Raw genomic sequence first — 26230 nt, forward strand, 5'->3', positions numbered from 1 at the left:
AAGGACAGATGATCCCTCAGTGCCCTAGGTTTTTCCAGGGCTGAGGATCACATCACACAAAGAATGATCTGCAAATGACTATCTAACACAGGGACATCCTACAGGGAAAGGAATGCCTGAAGAGGGTCCCACAAAGATTTGTGTTCAGTGGATGGACTGCTGGATACAGAATCAAGCACAGACCTAGCACCATAAAAATATTCTTTTCTAGGGTCTACCAGCAACTAGATTTATGACCTTGGGAAGATCATTAACTCTAGAAAGCAAGTAAGATAACCCCCACTGTTTAAGGGAAAGTTTTAAGTAAGAAATCATGTAAAAATAGGAGCTATTCTGATATAGAAGCAGGCCGTTTGGATACCTCTAGCCTTCTGCCCTCATCTAAAGCACTACAAGAAACCCAAATCTTACCATCTGAGGTTTCCTGGAACTTGTCTCTGACACTTTCCAGCTTTTCCATGGCCTTCATGTTGGGGGCAGCAATACGCTGAAGCACACTTTGCTGCTCATTTAGCTTCTGCTGCAGTGTGTTCATCTCCTGTTTAATCTCCTCCTCAGCCTGGGCATCCTGTAATCCAGGCCCAACAATATTAAGGAGAGCCTAATAGCCTCTGTGCCAAGGCCCCCAGAGATAACTAACCAGGTAGGTGCCTACACACCCACTCTCATGAGGAAGGCAAGTTGTTCTTCTCCAACTTAGCTTCTTCCACCCAATTCTGCCCATGATAACTGTTCCACACCCTTGGAAATTACAGATTTAACATCTCTAGCCTTTAACATCTCTAGCCTTTTCCCCAGGTCCTGTTAACCTTTTCGTCTCTGGAGGAGCCCTTTCTGGCTCTCAGCCTCGGCCAGGAGCCAGCACTATCTTAGAGTGACCTAAAGGCCCCCACATAGGCTGCTCTGGACTCCATCTATAGCTCCACAACTTAAGGGAATTTTTTTAGATCATTACATCTGAGCAAATTCCACTCAAACTTGGTTTTAGGTCTTATAGCTATTATGATGCATGTCTGAGCTTGTACCCTTCTGCTACTTTTAGGCAATAACTATTTACTGAATGCCTACCAAGTGTGAGGCATTGGGTTGTCATGTCCCGTGAGCCTGTGTTTACAAAGCCCAGGAAAGTAACAGAGGAAGGCACATAACAATCAGAATACCATAGGTTGAACACAAAAACAACAATAAGCAGACTGTTCGATCGGCACACAGGAAAGGCACCTAACTCAGACTCTAGGGTCAGGGAAGATTTCTGGGAATGTGTGTAAGATAAGGCTTACAAGAGAAATAGGGTGAACACAGAAAGAAAGAACAGTTTCCTACGTAGCTGAGAACACCATAAACAAAAATCATGGGAGTTCTTTATGCTCAACTTTAAAATATAAAAGGAGCCAGTGTGGTAGCACATACCTGTAATTCTAGAACTTAGGAAGCTGAGGCACAAGGATTATTAAGAGTTTGAGGCTAACCTGTGCTACATTGGGAGTTCAAAGTCAGCCTGAACTATACAGCAAGACCTTGTCTCAAAAAACAAACAAACAGGAACACCAAAAACAAAACATTCAAGGGGGTACAAATCAATATGGTAGTAGCAGCAATTACATGTGCATATGTGAGCATGTTCATGCACGCATGCATGTGTATTGGTGAAGAACACAGGAAAAGAATCTAGTTACTATGCTTTCTGGAAAACAAGACCTAACTAAAAAGTAAGCCCTAGCACGATTTTTCACAACACTCATAATGTGAGCCCTACCTCAAAAGTAAGCCACAGTTATGATTACTAGCTAGACAGATGTACTGAATTATAAAATAATATTATTGACATTAATACTTAAGTAATAATAAAAATTACAATTAAGTATTTGTAAATACCCAAGCAAGCACCTTTGGGTAATAGGTAAATGCCTATGTAAACAGATATATTTAAGACTTATCATTGAATGGCTAATCAAAGTATAGACACACAGCACAAATATTGTGCATACTTGGTAATAAATAGATGTTGTTGTGTCTAATATGAATCTTCATAATTCAATACATGTGCTTTAATGAATATAGTGCAAAAGAGACATTTTCAGAGTTTTGGTGCCTGAAATTTTTTGTCATTTTTGTGTGGACCATCATTTTCAACTATCATCATTTTTGTTTCCACTTCTATCTCTAAAGTCTTCAATTAACACTTGATTTAACAGAAATTTTGTGAAGCCTACCTTAAGAGGTTATGACAGGTGAAGAATCCATGGCATAAAATCACTGACGGCTGTGTTGCCAAAGTACCACAAACTGGCTACATGGATAAGAAGTGGTCATTTAAGGAAAACTCTATTGCTGGACATGAGAGGTTGTGGCCAATGGTTCTATAGGAAATAGACTTGCAAGAAATTCAGGCCATGGCTGGGGATTTGGCTCAGCAGCACAAATGCTTGGCTGTCAAGTGCAAGGTCGTGAGTTCAAACCCCAGTCCCAAAAAAACCACAACCCCCCCCCCAAAAAAAAAACCCAAGAATTCATTTTTAGGTTGGGGATTTAGCTCAGCAGTATAACAGCCTGCCCGACAAGAGGAAGTTGTGAATTCGACCCCCAGTACCAAAAAAAAAAATTTAAAAAAAGGAAATTCAGTCTAGAATTCAGGGTTTGAAGAGTTATGACAATGCTCCTGAAAAACATGACATGACTCTATTTGAACAGATGTAGATTTTTATACATAAATAAATGTAGATTATTGTATATGAAAAAATAAGACATCCCCTAAAAAGAAGCCCTGTTTCAAAAACTAGTATGACTCAGCCTTATTTTGGGGGAAATACAGTAGACAAGTAGAAGCCAATTATGAAAGTCTTACAATGATGGCTAACCTTTAAAAAGCTTTCAATGGTAACAAAGTCAACGGTGGCGCATGTGCCATAGGTTTGTCACCACTGACTTAAAAAGTTTAGCCTTTTGCCCACTGAATGAGTTAAAGAACAAGTTAAACATGAATATATTTATATTTTAAAAGTTCTTTTGAAGATCTCTATACACTACTGTGGAGTGGTCTTCAGCATAGGTGTTTCAGTAAAATATAAAAGGTATACAAGAGTATACTATCTTTAGTCTAAGAAATGGAAAGATTTATGAATATACCTGGAGATACATTTGTATTTTAAAGATATAACAACAAAGGATTACCTAAAATTGATTAAAAGGCTGATGTAGCAAGAGAGGTGAAGGGGACAGGAATAGAAGTTAGAGTTCTCTTCATTTACCATGTTTTCTATTTTTGGTTCTAAAACCACATGAAGATGCCGCATAGTTATAAAACAAATCCAAATGTAAGCACCACTTGGTAAAAAACTATTAGGGAACAAGAGAGTCACAATATGGTAAAGTATTAATAAAAATGTCTAATTAAATGAAGAAGCTAAAAGTATACATTTAGTACTGAGGAATCTGGCACCTGATACTTTATAACTGAGAGATTGATTATCTCTAATAATGAACAAATCTCAATATAATGCACCGCTTGAAGAGATGCAACATAAAGAATACACAATACCAATACAGTGTTCTTACCGACTAATATTTAACTTGAATCCATCAATCCTCCAGATGAGACCAATTTTCAATTTATAGGAGATACAAGGGTTGAAAGGATAGATTAAACAATATGCAAAGAAACCAACATATTCACAATGTGGAACATTTTACAAGACAATGGAAACAGCCTCTTCAAAAGATGAGTATTATGAGCAGGTAAAAGGACTGCTCCATATTAAAAGTAACTAAAGAGATATAACAACCAAAAATGGCTGGGTATAAACCCAGAATTTGGTAGGCTGAGGTGGGAGGACTTCAAGTTCCAGCCCAGTCTGAACAACTGAGTAAGACTCTGTTTCATGACATAAAAAAAAATACTTGGGCCAGGGATATAGCTCAGAGGAACAGCACCTGCCTGGCAAGCACAAAGCCATGAGTTCAATTTCTGGTTCCAAAAAAAAAAGAGGGAGGCTGAAGTTGTAGCTCAGAGTGAATTCCCTGGGTTCAATCCCTAGGGTTTTCCTCAGAGGGGAAAAAAGAGGTGGGGGAGAGGGGTTAAAGAGGTGGGGAGGAGACAGTGACAGTGAATGAATGTGAAAGCAAAAGTGTAAGACATGGAATATTGGCTTATTGGCTAAGTGCTTGCCTAGCATGAATGAGGCCTTAAATTCAATCCCCAGCACACCAAAAAGTAACAATTTAAAAGTTTTAGTTTTTAAAAAGGAACACTACAGAAAATACTTTTGGACCATCTAGGGCAGTAGTGCTGAACCTATGGCATACATGCTGCAGCAAGCTGTTTGTGTTACTGAAAGCTCTAAAAGGTTTACTATCACTGACCTTGGAGAATTCAACTATGGGCTAATACTAAATATTCTGAAATAATTATTCATTTTCTTAGGTGCAGTATGGAACTGTGGTTATGTAGGAGAATTCTTTGTTCTTAGTGTACCAAAATATTTAGGGCTGAAATATTATGACACCTGTACTTCCTTTAAAAGATTCAGAAAAAAGTGCACGTAGAGGGGATGATACAGAGGGAGGGAGGACAGAGAAATCAAATGCAGTAAAAATATTCATTGGTTAATCTAAGATGAAAAGTACATGGGTAGTAACTGTTCTTTCAACTTTTTTATAAGTTTAAAATATTTCAGATTTAAACTAGGGGAAAAATAAATTGAAATGCTAAAAGAAGCAATCCTTAAAAGCCAAAACCAAAACAGAGAAACATAACTATTTATCAATCTGGTTAAATCTTCTAGAGAATTCTTCCAACTTACATTAAAACAGAAACATAACTATACATGCTCAGTGTGCTTAATGACAAAAAAAGCCCATAAGAAAATTTAAAACTATTCAATCATCAAATTACTTTTATCTTACATGATTCGAAACTACTATATTATATAGCATAGTTAGTGTTGCTAAGAGCTCAGATGTTCAGTAAGAATACCTAAAAACTAAAACAAAATCAACAATATTAAACTGACAATTATAATGTTAGTTAAGTATCAATACGAATTCATAATACATTTTTCCTTCAAATTAAAAAATGCATTTAGGAGTGCAAACTACAAAAAGTTTCTAGAAGCACTAGCCAACTCAGCAATCATGAGTTCTGAGTTCATGTCTACATGACAGCTGCTAAATAATAGTATTTCCTAGTCACACCATCAGCCAGCCAGGCATGGTGCCTCCTACTGGCCCAAAACAGAACAATATGATCAATAAAAAGAAAAAAGAAGCTAGGTATGGTGTGCATACCTGTAATCACAGCTACTTGGGAAACAGAAGATTATAAGTTTGATGCCAGCCTGGGGAAATTTAGTGAGACACAAAATTTTAAAAAGGATGGCGATGTAGTTCATTGCTTCCTAGGTTCAATCCTCAGTATCATAAAAAAGAAAGAGGGAGAAAAAATGGCAGAGTAGCAATTAGCAGCAAAATACAGCCTCTCCAGGAGCTAGGTTCAAGATACCTAGAAAAGAACAACTTGGTGAAGAGAAAAAAATTCAATCTCTAGAAATTGGGAGGGAGTTGACAGGTAAAGTATAAAGTAGAGGGAAGCTGGAAAAATAGTACACAATGCAGAAAAAATGAATAAAGCAGTTTGCCAGACATGATGGTGCATGCCTGAAAACCCAGCACTTGGGAGACTGAGGCAGGAAGATCACTGTGAATTCAAGGCCAGCCTGAGCTGCACAGTGAGTTCAAGGGCCAGCTTAAATTACAGATGGAGACCCTGTCTCAAAAAACCTAAACAAACAAACAAAAAAGAATCAAACAGTCTAGAAAGCTCAACCTGCCTCCTAGGGAGGGGACCTCTCTCTGAAGACACAAAGTAAACTGGGAAAGTGTTGAAAGCTCCAAGGGAAAACAACAGAATGAGCCAAAGAATGCTCGTCTAAAGAATATTCCACGGCTGCAAACTGCAAAAACAATGTGGGGTTTTACTCTGAATTGGAGAAGAAATCCACTGCAGCACACACCATATTTGAGTTTTAAATAAGGGCCCATTTTGGGAAGAATCACAGAACTACACAACAACTTTATTTCAGGGTTTGCAGTGTTGGCCTACCATGGTAATTGGGTGGGAGATGGTTACATGAGACAGCTGCAGGGAGGATGCAGGCTGGACACACACCCTGAGAAGTTTATGGTCAGGCCAGGAAGGTTGTGGACCCCTGCCCCTCATGAAGAAAAGCCAGGCCCAGCATGTATAGCTTTCAGTGATGGCTGGATCTTAAAGTGCCTGCATTAAGTCTAGCATTCTGCTTGAACCCCAACTTTGCTGCCTATATTCAGCATAGTGATCAGAGATCTGATTGCTTTACCCATCTATCAACATAAGCAAAGATGTACCTCAGCTTAAATAGTTGCCACACCCTGGGCATACAGAGAGGAATCTGGAGGAGGAAGGGCAGGTTATAAACACACAAGCTATAAATTCAGGTGGAGAAAATTGTAACTTGTTGTATTCTAAGACTGCAGACACTAGAAACAAACCACTCAATCAAACCTACAAAGGAAATTTTTGGACTCATTTTCCCTTTCTTTGTTTTTTCCCTTTTTTAATTTAAATCTTTTTTCTTTTAATTTTTTTCTTACTTTTCTTGTTTTCCTTTACTTTTACCTAATTCTCTAAATTTCCTTAAACTTAACAGGATGTGTTCTCTCTCTTCTCTCCTCCTTTCCATATTCCACTGGTTTTAAAAATTTTCCTGCTTTCATTCTCCCATCTCCTAACCCTTTTATTTTACTAGTATAACAATTAAGCTTTATTAATCTTCAGATAGTTAAATCTACATTATTACTGTTGAATTATCTTCTGTTGTTAGTCGGCATATATTGGTTGCACTTAGCAGGTATTTACAGTATGCCAATATTTGCTTTGTTAGTGTTTATGCTATAGTTATAGATCATATTTCAATGGTTAAGGGTGATACATTATTGGTTCTTATGGTATAGCAATATCCAGTTTGTTTCTGACACTATTATTGCAGGTAATTTTGTTGCTATTGCCAGGGCGGCATAGTTGTTGCTATTAACTGCTTTTCTATATGTCAATGTCTTGATTGCCTTTGTGGCATTAACAATATTGTGGTATAGAGAATTGGATGCTGGGTCAATTTTACTGTATCCTCCCCACCATAAATTAACAGGGTCAGTTGGATCTTGGGAAAGAAACAAATTCCTATAGTTAGCCAAACCACTATACAGTTCAGGCTACTCCTGCACTCACTACATAGACCAGGCTAGCCACAAACTTGTGGTGATCCTCCTGCCTCAGCCTCCTGAGTACTAGGATAACAGGCATGCACTACAACTAGAATACACGATTTAAAAGCAGATGCTAACTAAACAGATCTCCCTCCATAATACCACTGAGGTCTTTCCACTGTAATTGACCTACAAACCTCAGCACAGGAAAAATGAGGGGAGGGGGCAGGTAGATGGGGGAGAGAGACTAGATCAATAAGGCACTTGGCAAGCTCAAAGATACAACTAAATGGATAATGGATATAACAAAATGATCAGCAAGTTTATAGAAGATACTAATAAAAAGCTAGTTGAGCTAAATAAAATAATACAAAACATGAATGACAAGTTTACCAAACAATTACAGTCCATGAAAAGTCATCAAACAGAAATCTCGGAGATTAAATATCCTATTGAAAGTATGGGCAGAAATGACCAATGTGAGGACAGAGTGTCATAACTGGAAGACAGTGCTGATGTCAATAACTAACTATTCATATACTTTAACAACAAGAGAACATGATAAATGGATTCAACAGCTGCTAGATGACACAAAGAAGCTTAATCTAAGATTAAACAGAACTAGTGAAAAATAGGGATACCAAGAGTATTTAACCAAAAACAATAACAACAAAAATAGTTTACAGAAATAACAGCAAAAACTTTCTAAGCATGGGGAAAGAAGCATATAGATATGTGAGGCACATAGAACCCCAAAAAACTGTGATCAGAAAAAGAATTTTTCCATAGCATACAACATAGTGAAAATTGCAGAAGTATAATAGAAGGACAAAATCCTACAAGCGATTTAGAACAATAAATCACTAATAAAGGTAAATCCATTAGAATTACAGCAGACTCCTAAACACATGCCTTAAAGGCCAGGAGAGCTTCAAGTGAAAAGTCTCAAACCATGAAAGAAATCATTATACAACCCAGACTGATAAGCCTACAAAACTCTTTCAAAATTGATGGCGAAATAAGGTCTTTTCATAACAAAGAGAACCTTAGGAAATTTATGACCACCAAACCAGCACACCAAAAGCTTCCCCAGGATATTTGAGAGAGACAATGACACCAACAATGCCAAAAAATCTGATACAATGAATCCACCAGGAAGGGTAAGCAATTAAGCAGAAGGGGAAAAAGGAAATCAATAGCATAAAAGTAAAGCAATGACAAGAATAAGTCAGTACCTTTCAGTAATAACTTGTAATGTGAACGGTCTCAATTTTCCTATCAAAAGACACAGATTAGTAGAATGTAACAAGAAACAAAACCCAAGGAAAGCTGTATATAAGACACACATTTAACCCAAAAAGATACACACAGACTACAAATCAAAGGATGAGAAACAATATTCTACACAATGGGAACCAGAAAACGAGTGGGACTAAAAATCCTATTTCCAGACAAAGTGGATCTCAAGCCAAAACTGATTAGAAGAGGCAAAGAAGGTCCTACATATTAAGGGTACACAAGAGGCACTGGTATACCCACCTTCATAAATCAAACACTACTGGACATAAAAGATAAACATTAGCTGGGGATTCAGCTCAGTGGCACAAGTGCCTGGCTGACAAGCAGAAGGTCATGAGTTCAATCCCCGGTACCCTTCCCCAAAAAAGATAAACAGCACAATTATAGTGAGGGACTCTAATATCCCACTGTCACAAATATACATGTCCAAGTAGACAAAAATCAACAAAGAAATATCAGAAACAAACCTTCAAACACATGGATTTGTATACTGACAGTGTCACACTCAACAACAGAATACAGTCTTAGCAGTACATAGGCCGCCTTTATGCAAAAGAGACCACATACTAGTCTGTAGAGCATGCAAAACTAGTCATGCAAATGCAAAAGAATTGAGATTATTCCATGTATATTATCAGACCTAGAGCAACAAAATGAGAAATCAACGGCAAAGCAACCACAGAAATTATTCAAACACATGTGAATTAAACAGCATGCTGTTGAGCAATCATAGGTCACAGAAGAAATTAGACAGTTCCTAGAATACAGTAATTGGCAATGAAATTCAAATAGTAACTTAAAAAACCTACCAACAGAGAAAAGCCCAGGGCCTGATGGACTCGCTGCTGAATTTCACAAGAATCTAAGGGATATCTAACACCAGTACTCCTCAAACTCTAATGAAATTGAGAGAGGAGTACTCTCAAAGTCATTCCTGGAAGCTAGCATTACCCTGGTGCCAAAACCAGACAAGGATCCAACCAAAAAGGAGAACTACAGGCTAATCTCTTTAATGAACATCAGTGTAAAAATCCTCAAAAAGGTACAGTAATACATTAGTTCATGAACATTTCTGTCCCTGAACAATTTGGTGAAATTCTGCTTTCCTTTGCAAACTCCTCATGGGGTGATGAGCATGACCACAGCCATCTTCCCTGCATGTACTTGAATGTGGCCATCTTCAACAGAATTGTGGAATGAATTAAGTTCATGACCCAAGGTACCACTGTACTGGCACACAGAATGCAACAGATCATCCAAAAGATCATACATCATCACCAAGTAGGCTTCATCTCAGGGATGCAAGCATGGTTCAGCATATACATATCAATAAATTTAATACATAACATAGACAGAAGGACAAAAATCAAACGATCATCTCAATAGATGCAAGAAAATCTTTTGACAAAATCCAAGATCCATTCATGATAAAAAAAAAAAGCAAAGAAAACAGGCATAGAGCAGTGATGGTGAACCTTTTAGAGCTTTCAGTGATACAGAAAGCCCGCTGTGGCATGTGTGCCATGGATTTGCCATCATTGGTATAGAGGGCCCTTATCTCAAGTTGATAAAAGCCATTTATGACAAACCAACAGCCCACATCATATTAAATGGGGGAAAGCTGAAAGTTTTCCGTGTAAAATCGGGGACGAGAAAAGGGTGTCCAGTATCACCACTCCTGCTCAATTATAGTACATCAAACACTAGCCTGAGCAATCAAGAAAGAGAAACAAAACAAAGGGATACATATAGGAAAGGAAGAAGCCAAATTATCATTATTTGCAGACGACATGATCCTCTATAGAAGACATAAAAATTTCCATGAAAAGACTCCTACAATTAATAACCAAATTCAGCAGTGTAGCGGGTTACAAAATCAACACGCAAAAATCAGTAGCCTTCCTGTACACCAAGAATGAACTCATTGAGAAAGAAATTAGGAAAACAATACCAGTCAGAGCATCAAGAAAAATTAAATATTTAGGACTTAACTTAACCAAGTAAGCAAAAGACTTCTAAGATGAAAACTATAATACTTTGATAAAGGAGGTCAAATAAGACATCAGAAAACGAAAAGATTGTCCCCTGTTCCTCAAAATGCCACCAGTATTCCTCACAGACCTGAAGAATATAATCCTAAAATTCACACGGAGCCAGAAGAGACCCAGAGTTGCAAAAGCAATCCTGGGCAACAGGAACAAAGCAGGAGGCATCATAATCCCGGGCTTCAAGTCCTATTACTGTACAAAGCTACAGTGATAAAATCAGCATGAGACTGGCACAAAAGCAGACATGTGTATGAGTGGAATAAAATGGAAGATGCGGAAACAAACCCTGGCACATTCAGATATATGATCTTTGACAAAGGAGCCAAAACGCATACTGGAGGAAAGGTAGCCTGTTTAACAACTGGTGCTGGGAAAACTGGCTAATCACACACAGAAGATTGAAGCTACACCTTATCTCTCACTGTGTACTAAACTAATATCAAAATGGATCACAAACCTAAATATTAAGACAGAAACATTCTGATGGATTACAAAATAGGTAAAACTCTTGAAAACAGAGACATAGGCAAGGACTCTCTGAAGAGACACCCAATGGTATAAGAAAAAATACCAAGAATCAACAAATGGGATTGTATCAACTTAAAATGCTTTGTACAGCAAAGGAAACCCCCAACAGACTGTAGGGATAATCTACAGAATGTGAAAACATTTTTTGCAGTTCTCGTTCCTCAGTCAGAGGTCTAATATTTACAATATATAAAGAACTCCAAAAAATACAGTCTAAGAAAAAAACTCAATCAAAAATATTTGGCAGCTGAAACAAATGAAAACACTCTTCTCAGAAGTACAAATGATCAGTAAATACATGAGCAAATGTTGAACATCGCTGGCCTTCAGAGAAATGCAAATTAAAACAATACTGTGATTCCATCACATTTTAGCAAGAATCGTTATCATCAAGAAGTCAACCAATAAGGGCCAAGATTTAGCTCAGCGGCATAAGCACCTGCCTGGCATGCATGAGGTCATGAATTTGAACTCTGGTACCAACAAAACAAAAACAAAAACAACAACAAAAATCAACTAATAAATGCTGGCGAGGCTGCAAAGAAAAGGGAACTTTGTTGGTGGGAATATAAACTAGCACAAAATTATAGAAATCAGTATGGAGATTCCTCAGAAAACTAAAGGTATTATATTATAGTGATAGATGCATGCTCATGTTTATAGTAGCACTATTCATAATAGCTGAATCTTGCAAGTAGCATCTGAATATCAACAAATGAATGAATAAGAAAATGTTTTATGGATGTGGTATATTTATTCACTGGAATATTACTCAGCTATAAAAAAGATGATCTTGAGGCAAATAAAAACAACTTGAGGCTATCCTTATTAGTTCAATGAATAAGAATCATATTTATAATATCACATTGTGTCTCTAGTGTAAAAAGTAATATGAAATATAGGAGTAATAAAACCCAAAATGTGTAATTGGTATTGCAAAAGAGAGGAAAAGAAAGTGCTCTAAAGGATATAACTGCATGTATGTTTCAGTGTGCAGGATTGATAACCATATTACTATAACCATATTACTAAGTTTTTGTTGGGGTGTTGAACAGAACTCTTTGCAGTCTCGCTGTTTAAATGTCTACTTTGTATGCTTTACTTTTGTAACTTAAACAAATATTTATAAGAGGACAATATGTAATTTATCAACTAGTGATTTCTTACTGTTTTTTTTGAAATTATTATTTCTACCTTTTTTTTCTTTAAATAAAATTTAAAAAAGAAAGTGTTTAATGAATGAAGTAATACTTTGCCATGTAAGAAGGATAAATCAGTGATCTAGAGGAAAATGGATGCACTTTGAGATCATAACATCCAATGAATTAATTCAGACACACTAGTTTAAGTTTCTTTTATATGAGAAATACTAAAATACTAAAAAAAGCTAAATAAAAGATAGTAAGAAATAAGGAGACAGACCTTGTTAAAAGTTAAAGGGATCAAGAGAAAGATGAAAGAGGGTAGGGATGGGAAGTTGATGAGAGAACAAGATATTTTATATACATGTACCAACTCTCCACAAGGAATGTAATCATTGAATATTATAAACATATACAAATAAAAAAGGAAAAATTATGTTACAAGACTGAAACAAATATATCTAAAATACTTGTTTATAGTGGGTAGTGGTGCATACCTGGAATCACACGACTTGGAAGGCTAAGGAAGGAGACTTGTCATAAGTTCTAGTATAGCCTGTGCTATGCAGTGAGATTGTCTCAAAAAACAATAAAACAAAATCACTAAGTTTAAAATAAATATAAATTACAAATCTCACTGGTCACCTCTGAAGACGAGAAGGGTAACCAATACATCATTTCCCAAAACTGGTAAACAATGGAAACTATCCTATCTTTCCTGTAACAACTGTTTAGTAGTCCCCCTATCCATAGGGAATACATTCCAAGACCTCCAAGAAATGCCTGAAATCACAGATAGTATTTAATCACATCTATGCTTTTTTCTCCTATACATACATATGTATGATAAAAGTTTAAATTATAAATTAGGCAAAGAAATTAAAAATAATTCTAATAATACACTGTAATAAAAGTTATGTGAATATGCCCTTTCAAAATTTTTTATTGTACTGTATTTCCCCTTCTCTTCTTGCGGGAGTGATGTGAGATAATACAAAGCCTACATGATAAGATGAAGCAAGATGAATTTTGTAGGCATATAGGTTCTGTGACACAGTGTTAGGCTACTATGTAAGTGCTATGGTTTATAGCAGTGATGCTGAATCTTTTAGAGCTTTTCATAACGAACAGCCCACTGTAGCTCATGTGCCATAGAGTCACTAGCACAAGCTTATATCAAAAATTCCCCCAAGACCTCAAGTGCTCCCACTTGGGGCTTTAGGGAATGACTGAATCAGTTTAATTCAATGACTGGATTAGTATACTTTGGTGTGGCTGAATGGATTGACTGAAGAAGACTCACCCTGGGTGTGAGTGGCACCAACTTAGACTTGTAGCCTGAATGGAATAAAAGGGAAAGAGCTGCTTGCTGCAGCTGCTTTTTTCTGTCTGCCCTGCCTTGGACTGTTTCTCTTCTGCTATGCCCCTTGGCCATCTCACCCTGCCTTGGAGCCAACTGACTATGGACTGAAACTTCTACCAACTATGAGGTAAAATAAACCTTCCTTTTTTTTAAAAGCAGAATATATTCATTGAGAGAATGAAAGCTTCTGTCTGAGTGAGAGAGAGAGAGAGAGAGAGAGAGACAGACAGAGAGAAGAGAAGAGAAGAGAAGAGAAGAGAAGAGAAGAGAAGAGAAGAGAGAAGAGATGAGATGAGATTAAATCTTTCCTCCTTTAACTTGTAGGTGTTGGGTATTTTGTCCCAGCAATGAGAAAGTAATAACTAAGACAGCATTCTTAGTATTCTAGAATATAGCATGTGATATCATAGGAGTTGATCTGATGGCTACTAAGTGACTAATAAGAATGGCATATAATTAAAACTCTTTAAATTATTTAAGAAATTTTCCATTTATTATTTTCAGTTCACAGCTGACCATAGTAACTAAAATCTTGAAAGTAAAACCATGGATAAAAGAGAAGTATCACATTGCAAGGGAACTAAGTACAAAGAAAAGAGAATTCAATAGATATTTAGGAGATTGATATAGGAAAATTCCTTTTAGAATTACCACTAATAACTAGAGAAAGAAGGAAAGAATTAGAAAATTATCACTTCGAAAGCCTTAACAGATCTAGGCAACAACTGTCAACATAGCTAAAACCAATTTGTTAAAATGCTAACATGGAACTTTACTTGATATACTATGTAAATTATCAGATATACACAAAAGCTCAGAATAATGAAAACCCAAGTACCTATTACTCAGCAAGTTATCAACTCCATGTCCAATATTCTGTCATCCATATCCCTTCAAATCTGAAATAATTCTTTTAAAGCAGAAAAATAAAAATTCTGCAACACCAATGACCCAGTTTTTTCTATAAATAAATACAAAGAAGAAAATAAAAAAGGAAAAAAAAAATGTTAAGGATTACCAGGGACCAATTTTAACATACAGGCCTCACTTAAATCCTGATTTGAACATACAAACTGCAACAGAGGTGAGGCTGGGGGAATTTCATAAAAATGTATTTGAACATTACAGAGTAATTCAATTTTCTTGGGTATGATGCTTTGGTTGTTTTTTAAAGAGTGCTCATAGTCTAGAGATACATGCTGAGGTAATTATAGATGCAATGTCTGGAATTTGCTTTAAAATAGTCCAATGGTGACGGGTATAAAAAACAAGACTGACCATATGTTACTAACTGTTAAAGTTGGGTGATGGGTTCCTGGCATTCATTATATCATTTGGCTAACTTCTATATATGTTTGAAAATTTCCATAGTGTTTTTTTTTTATTTTTTACAAAATCAAGCCCCTCAGGAATAATGATGAAGTATGAATTCAAAAGCTTTGGAGACTAGAATGCCATTGCAAGTCTGTGAGATGAAAGAGGCATGCACTGGAGAGAGAGTGCAAACACAAAGAAAAGAGAATTCAATAGATATTTAGGAGACAGATTTGATAGGGCTTGGTAATTCATTATGTAAAGTGAAAAAGAGAAAAGTCAAGCATGAGGCTGAGACTTTTGATTGAACATTACATGGCACTGAGAAGTAGATTAGGAAGGAAGGCTGGGGTTTGAGATAACCTGTGGGACCTAGCACAGAGATGGAAACTGAAGCAAGGGGAGTTAAAGATACCCAGGATGAGGACAGTACCTAGCACAGTGTACTGAGGAACACTTCAGGTCAATCTGGGGATGGAGGTAAGATATGTGCACAGGTCTGTGTGTACATATGAGGGGAAAACCTTGACTCACAGCTTGGTCCTCTTTCCCCTGCCAGCTCTTCTTTCTAGCTAAAATCTGTGTGCCTTCATAGACCACTCTGACTGAAAAGGATACCTGGAAAGATGCCCCCATGGTTGATTCTTACCTTGAGATCCTCACAAAGGTCACCATAATCAATCTCAATGAGGGCCTCTCGTGCATAGATATTGGAAGTTCTCTGGGAACCACTCACTGAATCCTCTCCCTGAGAGCTACCCTGCAGTGGAGAGAGTGAGTCAAATGGAGCAGATTAGCCACGAGTAGCCCTCTAAGGGGGAGGCTGGCGCTCTTCTGTGGACTTCAATGAGTTGGAGGAAGCACTTCCGGGACAAAAGAAGCAGAAAGGCCTAATTTTAAAATTGGGCTGTGTCTCTTATTAACAGCTTGATCCTGGGCAAGTCTTGCTCTTGGATTGTGGGGTCATTCCCCCCATGCCCTCCCAGTTTTTGCAGTGCGGGGAACTCAGGACCTCATGTACTTTAGGCAAGCATTTCATCAATAAGTATATGTCCTCACCCCGAGTTTCTTCATCTGTAACATGGGGACAATGTTTGGCTCATAGGAATGTGGTTAGGACTAGAGATAATAATGTCACATGCTCCCATGATGCCCAGAAAAATTTTCATGTTGAAAATATTTTACTGAATTAAACTGAAATACTCATTGGAAGAGGTAAGAAGACCTGTGGAACTGAGATATATATATGTTTTAAGACAAAAAAATATATAAATCTCCTTGTAGCTCTTCTCCACTTCCTGGCTAGCATTCTTCACTTCCAATGGATAAAATACCTCCACATCACTAATGGCTAATGTCATTCCCTTTACAGTAACTAAGCTTCCTCATCTCTGTACTACTAATGTCCGTTACTCAACCCTTTCCTGGCCAACCTCTCACTGCAGCTAAGCCACCACTCTCTGCCCCCCCCCGCCATACAGTCTTCCTTTGCTCTTGGCTATCGTCTATCACTTGCTGCTTTTACAAATATCTACCATCTGCTGCAGCTAAAACAATATAGCTCAAGTCCTTAAGATTAATGAATTCATCCACTCCTGATTCAATTCTGACACCACCCACTGGCTTGCAACACAACTTTCAACTCACCTTCCCTCATACCATAACCACTTTTCACCTCACTTGCCTTAACTAATTCACCTTGCCTCATCTCTTCTATATCCTGTTTTTTGTTGCTGTTGTTTTGTGCTTTTGAGACAAGGGTTCACTATGCAGTTCAGGCTGGCCTCAAACTTGAAGTGATCCTCCTGCCTCAGCCTCCTGAGTGCTGGGATTACAGGCATGTGCCACCATGCCAAACACGTCATTTGTTCTTTATGTCTGTCACTGCCCCATCACCTGCTCTTCCTAGCCACATTCACCGTGGTTAACATCCACAACCCATTCCTACCAGCCATAATACTCACCTCTTCCTGACTAATATCATCCATGGTGCCCTTCGAGAGTGGCAACTTGATGTCCTGCATCTTGCACGCCTGTAGCAAGTTGTGGCGGTCACTGCGTTTCTGTTCAAGTTTAGTTTCAATAGCTGTCACCTCCTTCTGTAAATGGGTCATTTCCCTAAAAAGGTCCAGGGAACTAAGTGAGACCCAAATCTGGCAGGCTGCCTGTTCTAACTACTTCCTACCACACTGAAGCTGAATCCACTCACTTGTTGGCACCTCCTAGTTTCTTACGAATCTCCTCCATCTCGTGATTCTTGTCATTTACTTCTGACTTCTTGGCCAGGTGCTGATTCTTCAGATCTTGTAGCTGGGCCATGGTCTCATCTATGATCTTCATGTGTCTTTGCTCCTCCTGGTCTCAGCAGGGAAAACAGGAAACGAGGTGATGACTTTCTCATCTCATCTTGAAATTTTCTCTTGACCCATCCTTCTATCAGGCAGTGTATTAGAGCTTCTCATCAACCAGCTCTGCTTTTACAAGCCTCCCATCAACTCTCAGCTTTCTTTTACCTATTTCTAAATTACTGAGTTGTCCCCCCAGCCCAATTATATAAACTAACCATTACAGAAAATTTCTTAGTATAGAAAAATAATAAAAATGAGGGAATCACTCATAATCCCACTAGCCAGAGATAACCAAGTGACATTCTAGCATATTTCCTCTAGCATTATTTAAAAACAGCATTACCTAGTGGACTAGACTGTATTATATATTGTGACTATACCGTATTTTGTATTCAGATTTAATGTTATATTTGAGCATTTTTTTCCACATAATTGTTTTTCTTTTCTGGTGGTACTGGGGATTGAACCATGAACCTTGCGCATGCCAGGAAAGTGCTCTACCACTAAGCCCTAATTGAACATTATTTCCAAACAAAAACTTTTATGTAAAAAAACTTTTATATATAGTATAGTAACATGTTTTTTAAACCCAAAATTCTAAATTTACTATAAGTACACATGTATGAACATACAAGTAAGTAAACCCTCAAAGGTATTGAAGAACACATATATGGAATTACCTTTGGAAAGAGAACAGTCAGTCAAAGGGGATTTGAATTATACCTTTACTTATAATGCTCTGGTTTTGAAAAATAGTTCTTTTCATTTTGATCTGAAGGTCACATAAAAGGGGATATATCTGCAGCACACTCTCAAATGGCTCACAGAAAAATAAGCATAGACTACAAAAGCAAATGTGGCTTAATATGTTGACAGTGACTAATGAATCTTGGTGGTAGGAAGATCAGAATTCTTTGTATCCATGCGTTATGTACTGGTGGACTCAAACATGAACTGAAAATATATGAACAAATTATATCTGTACTGAATTTATACAGATATTTTTCTTATCATTATGCTCTAAGTAATAAAATACAGTGGTACCTCGGCTCACAAATGCTTCTGTTTTTTGTTTTTCTTTGCAAACTGCATCAGATGATGAATGTGACTATGGCCAACTTCTTAGCATAAACACAAATATGGCCATTTCCTCCAGGATTGTGAAACAAATTAAGTTTGTGACTGTTTACATTGTTTTACATCGCATTACTGTTTACATCGTATTAGACACTGTAATACAGAGATGATTTAGAATATACAAGAGGATGAATGTAAGTTACATACCACAATGAACCATTTTATACAAGGGGTTTGAGCATCCTCATATTTTGATGTGTGTGTAGAGGGGTCCTAGAACTAATCCCTCATAGATATCAAGGGATAACTCTACTATTCCTGCAACTTTCTGCTAAATTGAAAATTATTTCAAAATAAAAGGTTACATGAATAAATTATCCTAGATCATCTATATATAAATCTAGGCCTGGACCAGGATTTTACTGCTTGATCTGCAACTCCACTTTAAGATTCCAGTGACACTAAAGACTCCTGTGATCATGGGTTAATGAAGAAAACACGCAAGCAACAAATATAGGCAGACATAAGAATCAAATGGTATGTTCAAATCACCGATGAAATGCTGAAAGGGACAAAAATATGATGGTAATTTAAAGAGGAAAGGTGTAAGAAAATAGAGTCATCACACAATACATAGTTATACATGCCTGCTAAACGGAAAAGAAATGAGCTGTAGCAGTTACTAGCATAGTCACACTGTGAAGTGACTTAGTTACAGCAAAATACCATCATCTGTTGCACTCAATTTACATGGCCAGCCAGTCTGAATTTGAGGTTGGGATGCTTGAGGCTGTGCCTCTAAAGGTAGTTGCCAGTGTCCTCTTACACCATTATTTTCTGCTCTTCATCTTTTCTGTGGGCCTCTAAGAATCCTAGTAATAGGGGCTGGGAATTTAGCTCAGCGGCGTAAGCACCTACCTTGCAAGCAGGCGGTCGTGAGTTCGATCCCCAGTACCGATAAAAATGAAAAAAAGACAAAAAAAAAAAAAAGAATCCTAGTAATACTGCTCAGTAGGTCTCTAAATTTGAGAAACCTCCTTCAGGGTGTTAAGTATGTCAAGACTATGCCAGTGGATGATGTGATGCTATTCATCTACAGTTACTACAAACAAGTGACTGTGGGCAACATAATCATAGAACAGCTCAAGATGCTGGATTTCAAAGGCAGGGTGAAATCCAGAATCAGCTAAAAGGGACTACTAAGGAAAATGCCAAGAAAGGTCATGATGACAAAGTGGAAGTGCTAATAAAAATACTGTATAAGAAACTGGATTTGGTTGCCACCCTTGTATTTCACCTGAAAACCATGTCTCGTTTTTCCAATGCAGTAATACTTCGGTTGTTGAAGGGCTCCAAACTTGAACTTTCTACTATATAAACAGCAAAATTTGAAAACAATCTGCTCAGTGTTTGTAACTCTACTAGACAGTCAAACGGAAAATTCAACCTGAAAGAACCTGTACCGGCTCAAAGTCAGTCACACATCACGTCTCACCACAGACACTTAAGTCTACGCATTCTCTCACCCATACAACACCCTGTACAGTGCTTGTGTGTGTTAAAACATTTTTTGTGCTTTATTTGTGTAAAATAACATAATCACAGTTCTAAAGAAAGTTAGTGATACCAGAAGTAAAGCTAAGAGGAAAACTGTGAGAAAAATGAATTTATAGTGTAACTTTTGGGCCTCAGAACCAATTAATTGGTTTTCCATTATTTCTTCTGGGAAAAATATGTTCAGTTCTCAAACTTTTCAGTGTTCAAACACGACTCTGAAACAAACTGAGTTTAGCCCCCAAGGTATCACTGTATTGTGGATGATGTGAAATAATGAAAATAACCAGTTAACCTAACTCCTCAAGGTTCCTCAGCATATGGTTCTAACAGATTAGGAGCTGGAATTATAACTGATGTTCTCTGATTTCTTTGTACCTGAGATCAATTAAAAAGTATACTTATTACTTCTTGAAAATTAAAGTTTATTCATTTTGTAAGTACTTAATTTATGTTTGGATTTTTTTTAATTCCTTTTTTTTATACTAGGGATCAAACTAATGACTCCATGCTTGCCAGGCAGGCACTTATGCTGCTGAGCTAAATCCCCAGCCCCCTAATTTATGCTTGTCTTGGCTTTCGGTTAAGTACTCTACATATATATATTAAATAATATCAAAGATTTAAGATTTAAGCCTAGACTGTAGATTTTGATGAACAGTTTTGCTTAAAAAAGTCTGTGGTCTGGGGCTGGGGATTTAGCTCAGCGGCATAAGCACCTGCCTTAAAAGCAGGTGGTCGTGAGTTTGATCCCTGGTACCGTTAAAAATGAAAAAGACAAAAAAAAAAAAGTCTGTGGTCTGGCATGGCGAAGTACACCTGCAACCCCAGCACTCAGTAGACTAAGCCAGGAGGATTGCAGCAAGTTTAAAGCAAGCCTGGATTACATCAGTGAGTGAGTTCAAAGCCAGCCTGAACTACACAGACAGATCCTATCTCAAAAAAAATCAAGCCAAACCAAACAAAAAACCCAAACAGCAAAAATTTAAGAGCTTATGTACCTGCTGGGGATGATGACACATACCTGTAATTCCAGCATTCTAGAGGTTGAGGCAAGAGGATCACTGCAAGTTTGAGGCCAGCTTAGGCCACATTGTGAGTTTAAGGCCAGCCTGAACTACACAGGGATACCTCATCCCCCCAAAAATGAAACCAACAATAAAAACCATCTGTGTACTACTAAGGTTGAAGACCACTACATTACACAAGTACATGACTATAGTACAATTTGCTAAATTCCCACTTGCCCAGGGGAACTGAGTAGTATCCAGTCTGGAACTACCAAGAGTGCTTGTAATAAACATCAACCTGCTTGCACAAAGTTTTACCAGAATTCTGGTTATCTTTTGAGGTATTACTTTGTTACAGGGTATAAAGGCACACTAAAGACTTTTGATGGATGGTGGCACACTGCTAAAGAATAGTGGTCTTCTGCACCACCATGGGTATTGAGCATTGTTTGTTTTTAAATCTCTGGTAATGTAATAGTAAAAGTATTATACTCAATTGTTGCCTTCATTTGCATTTCTCTGATATCTGATAAAGCTAAATTATTTACATGTGTTTATGGGCTATTTGAATCTATTGAATTGCTTGTGCCACTTACTCCCTCTAGTTTGGTCTTGGTGTTTTTCTTATTGACTTAAATGAGTGTTACAAATTCTGGAAATTTTCTGTTTCTCACATCTATTCCAATTTTTCTTTCTGTCTTTCAATTTTCTCTTTTCATACCTTCTTGAGCTTTTCTATCTCATTTTCATCCTTTTTCACTGTCTGCTCCCACATATGTACTTTATCCTGGTCCTCCTTCAGTTGGTTCTTCTCAAAATCCAACTGGATGCCCAAGCGAGTCTTCTGATTCTCAAACTCCAAACTGTGAAGAAAAAGGAAAACTAGTTGCAGGGCTCAGAGCTTCCAGTTACTTCTAAATTTCAGTTGCCATCAGTGCATCCATTCCAATTTTTTTTTGTCTTTTTCCTTTTTTGTCGGTACCAGGGATTGAACTCACGACTGCCTGCTTGCAAGGCAAGCACTTAAGCCACTGAGCTAAATCCCCAGCCCCATCCATTCATATTTACATAAAACAGATTCTGGAAGCTGAAGAACTAAGTTCCTCCACCTAGTACCCTGAACATGGTTAAAGGCACAGGAGACTGAGATAAACCCTATTTATCCCTTTAAGAATTGGAGACTACAGAACATCCCCAAGTTCCTAGTGGGCACAAAAAAAATCCATCTGAACTCAACTCATCAGCTATAGTTCACTCTTATTTATTAAGCTTCTATGTACTTTATATACATTACCTCTAAACTTCAAATCAACAGTTTTTCAAGTAGTCATCATTATCCAAATTTTACAAAGGAAACAGGCAGAGATAAAAGGCCTTGCCAATGCCATACAGCTAGTAATTAGCACATATAAGTTTTGAACCCAACACTAACATAAAAACCCAGGCTTTCCCCTTTATATCATTATTTCAATATATTATAGTTGAGAGGGCTGGTTTTTCAACCCTGCCACTTACTAGTAGTGTGATCTCCAGCAAGTTAATTACATTATATTCTCCTTGCCCTAGATTCATTTGTGGAAATGATATAACTTACCTCAAAGTTAGTTATTAGATTTTCTTAATGAGTTAATGTGTAAAAAATCCTTAAAATCATGCCTGACACACAGTAACTGCTCAATACTTTTTAGTTATCATCATTGCCAAGTATACTAGCTGCATTCAACTCATCTTATGCCTAGATGCTTTGACTCTGACCATTATCCCAAAGCTCTTTCTGAAGATTCTAGAATCTCTTAAGGGGTTGAGTTTGGAGTAAGAACAGAGGATAAAATACTTAAGATTCCTATTACCCATTCCCCTTTCTCTTCAGAACTTCAGCACATGTAACCCAGCACACAGATACTAGCAAGCCAGGCAGGATTAACTCCCAACTGCCCCTCCTATCCACAATATGGAGTGACAGAAGTAGCCAGATGTCATGCTAGCAGCTTAAGCCTATTATTGTAGTCACTATAATCCAAATGGAATGTAATTAACTCTGTAATTTTGAGCTATGCAATTTTAAGTCCAATCTCCTAAGTATGACTCACAAAGCTCTGTGTGATCTGGCCCCTGCTGACCTCTCCACCACCCCTGCCTTCTTCCTGATCCTGTTTTTATGCTTCAGACATTCAAAACTACTTAGTATCCAGAACAAGGCATACACTTTCACACCTCCAACCATGCTGTTCTCATTGTCTGGACCTCCCTTCTTCTATAGCTGCTTGGCTGGCTAAATTTCACTCACTCTTAAGAGTCCAGTTCATCACTGCTTGTTCTGTAAATCCTGTCCTGATGATTCAACGCAGGCTTTTAGTTTCTATTACATTTTCTTGGATTTCTCCCTTTTAGAACTTCAGTTACATAGTTTAGATAAACCCCACAGCACGTAACACACTTATCATCACTGTATATGCAAGATCTTTCCCTTATTTCCTCTATTTCAATCCCTGATTTCTATCCCATTACTTTTTTTTTTAATCAGTACTGGGACTCGAACTCACGACCACACGCTTGCAAGGCAGGCACTTATGCTGCTGAGTTAAATCCCCAGCCCCATTACCTTTCATTCTTCTTACTTTTTCAGTTAATACTGTTCATGACTTCTCCATGTAATTATGTATAAATTGATTCTTGCCTTGAAATGCTCCACTTTTCCAGTCTGTATATTTATCACATTTAACTTATACTTTCCTCCAGTGATGGCCATTTAAATTGCCACCAACATTCCATGAACACAGGTTATGCCAAGATACCTAACTCCAAATGTGTCTATGTATGTAGTAAGACTATCTGGAACAAAGTTTCACATACTAAAGAGGACACATATAGACTTATTTCACCAAATACTACTATTTTTAATTTGCATTTCTCTGATTAGGAGATTGAACATCAATTTCTATAGCTGTCAACCACTTGAGCTTCTCTTTCCATGAAATGCCAACTACTTACTCTATCCAATTTTCTAAGTCTCTTTCTTGGTGTTGTATTTTTATTTTTCCTTATGAATTGCAGCTGCTTAAAAATGTCCTGGGGCTGGGGATTTAGCTCAGTGGCATAAGCACCTGCCTTGCAAGCAGGCGGTCATGAGTTCGATCCCTGGTACCGATAAAAATGAAAAAGACAAAAAAAAACACACACACAAAAAAAATGTCCTATGTATAGATTAGCATGGCCCCTGCGCAAGGATGACACGCAAATTCATGAAGCGTTCCATATTTTTCTTAATATTAATAAAGTAAAAAAAATGTCCTATGTATTTTGTATTTATCTCAGCTACAACATCAATCACAGTTTTGAAATTATTGATCTGCCTGTTTCCTCAAGCACTCCATATATTCTGTAAGAAAAGATAAAGCCTCTGATTCAATTCTATATCCTGTGATCCTGGCTTGTGGCTGGAGAGCAATGATAATAATTATTGTGTGGGTGAAGGGCAAGACAAACTGTTTACTGACATCAGGCATGACCTCCTTCAACAGTAACTGTCATCTTCCCCATCTTACCTGGCCCCCTCCAATACTAGCACAGGACACCCTGGCACAAAGTAGACATTCAAGAAACACTGAATGACTAAACTAACGTGAGGAAGAAAAGAGAAGCTTGTTTTGCTCTTGCTGTTCCTCAAACTAGCTCAAACTAGAACTCTCCCGCCACATATACACATCAGGATGATAACATAGGAATGTTTATTGTTCTTAATAGGTGCTAAATACTGTGTTAAATATTTCAAAAGGATTATTTCATCTGCTCCTCTCAACAATGTCAAGAGACAGGTAACATTATCATCTCAATTTATGGAAACTGGTTTAGAGAAGTCAAGTCACTGCCCAAGATGAGTTGTGGAGTGGGGCTTGTAATCTATGTAAACAAAGTTTAAATGGCACTCTTACCCACTATTCTATGGCATCCTGCCTTCCACCTTACTGACTTCTCTACCTATAATAAATTACTGTGATTCTATGAGCTGGTCCCTGTCTTATGACTGCATCTGACTTTCAAAGATCTCAAGCTAGATGGAGGTTCAAGGGCATCTCAGTATCTTCAATACTTCTACCTACCGCTTCTTTGCAATTTCATTTTGCCGCTTCACCTTTTCTTCTTCAAATTCTCGGATATTGCGTACACCAATCTCCCGGCAAAACTCTTCAAACACCTCATCCTCCACCTAACGGGAATGAAGAGGTCCTCTTGGTCAGAGTCCTGCTTCTGTCCTGATACACATGCTGACATGGCTCACACCCTACCAACCTGATTCATCTTCTCCTTTAAGTCTTTCATTTCCCTCTCTCGGCTTTGGATGATTCGCTTGATATCATTAATTCGTGGTCCGAAGTTGGCCAACTCACTCTCCAGCTTGGACTTTTCCTATAGGCAATGGGTTAAAAGACAAGCAATGACAGTCCATGGCAGATGACGCTCCATGGTAGAAGAGAGTTACACTGACTACACTGACCCCATAGTCAGGAAAAGCTATCTCTCCGCACACTGAGAAAACGGAACTTATGACCACTGCCCTAGTCAGTTCTCCACTATCTCTCACTGGAACCATGTGACTGGAGCCTTGGACACCTCTCTGGACTTCTGGTCAGCCAGCTTCAATCCACAGAGCTTAGTGCAAAGAAACATCATTAGTCATAGGTCTGGAACCCCTTATCTATAACAGCTGGGACCAGACAGGTTTGAAAATCTAGGCTTTTTAAAGGAAAAAAGTAAAATTATATATACACAAACCATATATACACACTATAGACAACAAAATCAGAGTAAACTGGGGAAGTATCTCATAATCAAAAACATCATTTAATATACTTATAAGAGTATTTCTACCTTTAGGAATTAAAACACCTGAAGTTCACTTTCCGTTTACTTCTAGAAGTTAAAATATTTTAGTGAATTATGCTAATAATGCCAGCTTATACTTACTGAGCATCTACTACTCTAAGAATCTTTAGATATTAATTCATTCCATTTTGCAATGACACTATAAAGTAGAATTTTTTTTTTTGTCTTTTTTGAGACGGGGTTTCGCTATGCAGTTCAGGCTGGCCTTGAGCTCACTCTGTAGTCCAGGCTGGTCTCGAAATCGCAAGGATCCTCCCACCTCAGCCTCCCGAGTGCTGGGATTACAGGCATGAGCCACCACGCCTGGCTCTATAAAGTAGATATTAATGACACTTTTTTGTGGCAGGGGGCACACAGGGTCTTGCTAAGTAATTCAGGCTGACCTTGAACTTACTATGTAGCCTAGAATGGCCCCAAACTGGCA

General features: G+C 37.7%; 1 protein-coding gene and 1 pseudogene across 1 annotated transcript in view; one reads left to right on the forward strand and one right to left on the reverse strand.

Moving 5' to 3' along the window:
* Positions 1-26230, reverse strand: part of Smc1a (structural maintenance of chromosomes 1A) — a 45377-nt gene that overhangs the window by 5336 nt on the left and 13811 nt on the right. Inside the window, exons 14-20 of the mRNA XM_063245914.1 lie at positions 25213-25329; positions 25023-25129; positions 21644-21785; positions 17143-17288; positions 16898-17051; positions 15583-15693; positions 412-568 (exon numbers count right to left, since the gene is read on the reverse strand). Coding sequence (XP_063101984.1) covers positions 412-568; positions 15583-15693; positions 16898-17051; positions 17143-17288; positions 21644-21785; positions 25023-25129; positions 25213-25329 — 934 coding nt within the window. The remainder of the gene's footprint in view (positions 1-411; positions 569-15582; positions 15694-16897; positions 17052-17142; positions 17289-21643; positions 21786-25022; positions 25130-25212; positions 25330-26230) is intronic.
* LOC111754298 (U6 spliceosomal RNA) lies at positions 24124-24184 on the forward strand (annotated as a pseudogene).

The sequence above is a fragment of the Cavia porcellus genome, unplaced genomic scaffold, assembly GCF_034190915.1.
Source record: "Cavia porcellus strain 051 isolate PalLab524CR breed Dunkin Hartley unplaced genomic scaffold, mCavPor4.1 scaffold_3, whole genome shotgun sequence".
NCBI lineage: Eukaryota > Metazoa > Chordata > Mammalia > Rodentia > Caviidae > Cavia > Cavia porcellus.